The sequence below is a fragment of the Sprattus sprattus genome, assembly GCF_963457725.1.
Source record: "Sprattus sprattus genome assembly, chromosome: 10".
NCBI classification, from domain to species: Eukaryota; Metazoa; Chordata; class Actinopteri; order Clupeiformes; family Clupeidae; genus Sprattus; species Sprattus sprattus.
The window spans coordinates 4,790,745-4,794,984 of record NC_137908.1 but is presented as its reverse complement, the minus strand read 5'-3'; the positions used below and the strand labels follow the sequence as shown (position 1 = coordinate 4,794,984).

Genomic DNA, 4,240 nt, shown 5'->3' with positions numbered 1-4,240 from the left:
CATAGATGAATACAATATTTTATTACATGTAGTGGTCAGTTTAGACTTGGAACCAAGAAAAGGCCCACACCATATGTGTGACATAAGCAGTGGTCAACATATACTTCCTAATTCAATGGTTAAGCACATGCAAAAAAAAAAAAAAAAAAGAGACAGAAAAAACACGATGTCTTTGTATTCAAATATTGTATCTTATTGTATTTTAAGATTCTCTCATACATCAACTCTGTTGATTTGGTCAGCATTTATAAAACACCAGTTTTTTTTTTTGTATGTTTATTAAAATGAAATGTCCACAAGTCCCTGTGCAATCTTGTGCAGTTGAGGGTGTTAAAAAAAGCACGTGGTGTAGTGCAGCCACCACAATGCACACTTCTGCACTGACGAAGAATTTCTCAGTGGTCACAGGTTTTAGTTACCATGGTGACTACTCATAATGTAAATGGCACAGTATACATTGGTCAAAGGCCAAGTCGTGCAGCATCTCTGCATAGATGTGTGTACATCAATGATTTAATGCAAAAACGTCTGCAGTTCCAAGCCTGAAATACTGTCAGGCAATAGCAAACACACACACACACACACACACACACACACACACACACACACACACACCCTCACTTATCTCTTCTTTTTACTCTCTTTCTTGGGTTTCTGACGGGGTTGAGGTACAGGCCCTTTGGGCTTTTTGGTTTGGTCTCCTCCCTTCACGTCATTCTTCTCTGTAGACTCCTCCTGAAAACGATGTGTGGTTTTAGATTAGAAAGGCAATAATTGCAGAGTGTATAAAATAAATAAAACATGGACACATAATATAGCTAGTTAATAATCACAATACTAATATTCACTGTGACACTTCTTTGTGTACTAACTCTATCAGAGACAGTCACCCACTATAGCTTAAATTATCGGATATGTGCATATGCATACGTTTACTAACAAAGACCCATAGTATGCAAGCGTTGTCAATATATAACTATCAACAACCGAATAAAACGATAAAGAAAATAACCTGTTCGTAGCTCTTGTTAAACGGCATTATCACAGCCAAGATGCAGACTAGCTGGAAGACGGCCCCCAGCAGAAGTCCGTAACGGAGAAGACTCTCAAACAAAGTGGGTTCGGGCACCTCCGGGGCAGACAGATCCAGGTCCAACGACATGGTCGGAACGGTGTGGTGTTTACAAACTGAGGGAAGTCCACATTAGAAGCATCTTCGTGAGATAAGCTAACATTTACTTGCTACCTTGATTACAAACAATAGAAATCATAGAGGACTGACAGTAATAGCCTTGAAAATATCTTACTTTTTTAAAAACTATGCAGACGATAGTTACTGCTAAAAGCATACTTAAGCAAAGGCGTGTTTAATGACTATTTAGCCACCATTCAGCATTAAACCAAATGTAGATAGCTAGCTAACGTTCATGGTAATGTTAATCTCGGGCTGTCTGGGTCAGGCTAACTTCACTCGTTTCTTCTAGGGTACATGCATATCAAACTGTCGAAGAATATAGCTATCTGACTTACCTTCTTTTACTTTCAAGGGACCGCGGGTTTGTTTTAAATTACATACAAACTATGATTTATGAATGCAAGTGGTGAAGTCATTCATAAAGCTACAAAGTGAGAAATGCACTCATCCCATAGACGTCTGCAAAATTCGCATTGTGTTATCCTCTGGTTTGAAGTCTGCCACCTTGCGACCCGGAGGCCACAGAACAAGTGTACAGGTTCCCCGAGCTCAGTTTGCGATCAGATATCCTCATTTTAAGGATCTGGCTTGCGAATGGTTAAGTGAACAAAATTCATGGTGAATTATTCAAATAAGCCCATTATATTTAGTTATTGATTGATATATAGCTTGAATGATGTTATAGTATAGGCTGCACACTATTTATTATCTAAAAGATTAAATCCTTACTGATCAACAAAGAAGAGACACCCTATTCAGCATATCCAGTAGCCTACTGAGGACACTCAGACTATTTTATGGGGTAGTTTTATTTCTTCTTTTCCCCATAGCCTGCACTGCTGAAGTGTATAGCTAAGCTAAAAATTGTCAGCCAGATACCAACAGGGTCTTATTAATAACATTTCATTTTTTTACATAAGCGGTCTGGAGTCTTTCATGGGTCCTTAAAACCGGCCTTCTTCTGTGCCAAATGTCATATGTCAATTTATCAGAATATGGTTCAATAATTTGACCTAGTCCATAACATATACAGCAAGTTATTCCATCTGTTTATCTGGCTTTGGTCACCATTCAACAAGGCTTCTAAGACACCCAGTCTGGCAGCACAGTCTCAGGCTAACATTACTTCTAAAGCCAAGTGTTTTGTTCTTCATTTCAATAAAGAATCTGTGTTTAGCACGTGTCATTTATTATAAAGACGGAGCATCTTACATGCGACTTCACTGTATGATCTCAGTACTAAATCTCCTCTGTATTAACAGTAATCACTCATTAGTAGAACCGGTACCGACACCTTGTGGTAACATGTGGAACTACAGATATCACCACACCAAGCCCAGTGTGTGTGCTCTCTACAGACCCAGATAAAGAGCTGGGAAGAGTACATTGAGAGTGAGAAGTGTTACATTTTGTATTGTATTATATTTATTGCATGTTTATGTTATGTATTTATTGAATTTTTAAGGATGTAATGTTTAGTACTTGGTACATGGTATCGCTCATGTTTAAGATGACGTCACTGGAGGGCAATAACAATACCGCAGCCGGCGAGGACGTCAATACGCGGCTGGCATGAATACCCATTAGCCAATCAGAATGCCGTTGTCGTTGCCATATAATAAATGTATTTATTAATTCGTAGTCAGGGGTTTTTGTTTTCATCAAAGACACCTCATACTACCTGTTCATGGGTTGTAATTGAATAGGAAATAAACATGGAAACCTCTGACTCCGGCCTCCGCTGTTTGCATTACTGGGAGATAGTTGAATGACGCTATACACTGGTATGCTAAGCATGCAGCTCTATACATACCCTCATAGTGGGGGGCCCTGGTCTGGGTCTGTCTATGACAGTGGTTCTTACCTTATTGGAGTTGATGAACCCTGCGAGCTTCATCAGTGCATTCACCGAACCCTTCGTAATATGAAAAATAAAATATGATTTCTTCAAAACATAGGTATATGTAAAAACGGCCGTGTGAACCTGGGCTATACTGTATGTGTCTTGACCCCTGCCGAACCCCTGAGAGTGACTCAACGAACCCCTGGGGTTCGATCGAACCCAGGTTAAGAACCACTGGTCTATGATCTGATGTGGTGCAGAAACAGAAGAACACACTCATACACACACACACACACACACACACACACACTCACTCACTTACAGATACACACACACACACACACACACACACTACCGACAAACCACCCAAGACACGAGTAATGAAAAGGCCTTTATTTCTTATGATTGCTAGTTGATAACACATGGGGGTAAATCTGTTATGTAGACCTTTTTTTACGTGGTGCCCTTCAAGGCTTCAACACTGTTTGGTTTACACGGGGGAATGACATAAAAAGCCTTAGGAGTTTACCTGTGGGAAGGGGAGGTTATGCTCGAACAATGAGATATCCTTATCAGACAAGGGAGCAAAGCATGCCAAAGCATCCACACGAGGAGCATCTACGAACACAGACACCTCTACACGAGACTGAAGAAGAAGAAGAAGAAGAGGAGGAGGAGGAGGAGGAAGAGGCCAGAAGAACAGGAAGTAGCAAGGAGAGGACGGAGCGGTGAGCTGTAGCCATGAATGAGGTGAGGGGGGGGCCTGCTAGAGGCGTATAAGCTGCGGGGGTCGGCAGTATTGCATCGAGAAGAAGAGCTCTGTGTAACATTGGTCCACTTGGAAAATAAGAGTTTGTTCAACACAAAGAGAGTACATGGGGCCTCCACAGTGTCCCAGGAAGAGGGGGGGGAGTGGGGGGGGGGATATCTGTTGCCTGCGTCGCAGAGGTCAGTGAATCCCCTGCTCTTTATTTTCTTTCTTTCTTTCTTTTTTGTTTTTGTTTTGAAAGTCAGGGTCAGAGGGTAGACACTTAGGCAGTAGGCTCCATTTATCCTAACGCGAAACACAACACACAAAGCTGACACAGAGAGAGAGAGAGAGAGAGAGAGAGAGGGAGAGAGGGAGAGAGAGAGGGAGAGCTGTAGAGGAAGATTCCAAAACGTCTCCGAGAACAACAGAAAGCGCACAGCACATCAAAGCC

The 4,240-nt window shown here is 41.5% G+C and overlaps 1 protein-coding gene across 1 annotated transcript; it reads right to left on the bottom strand.

The window, feature by feature from the left end:
• Positions 1-215: 215 nt before the first annotated feature.
• On the bottom strand, positions 216-1,631 carry manbal (mannosidase beta like). Its single transcript, XM_080846517.1, has 3 exons — positions 1,531-1,631; positions 1,013-1,188; positions 216-735 (listed from the first exon to the last, which is right to left on the bottom strand). Exons 2-3 carry the CDS (start codon positions 1,160-1,162, stop codon positions 622-624), a joined length of 264 nt encoding a protein of 87 aa, XP_080702643.1. The 5' UTR covers positions 1,163-1,188; positions 1,531-1,631; the 3' UTR covers positions 216-621.
• Between the last annotated feature and the right edge of the window lie 2,609 nt (positions 1,632-4,240).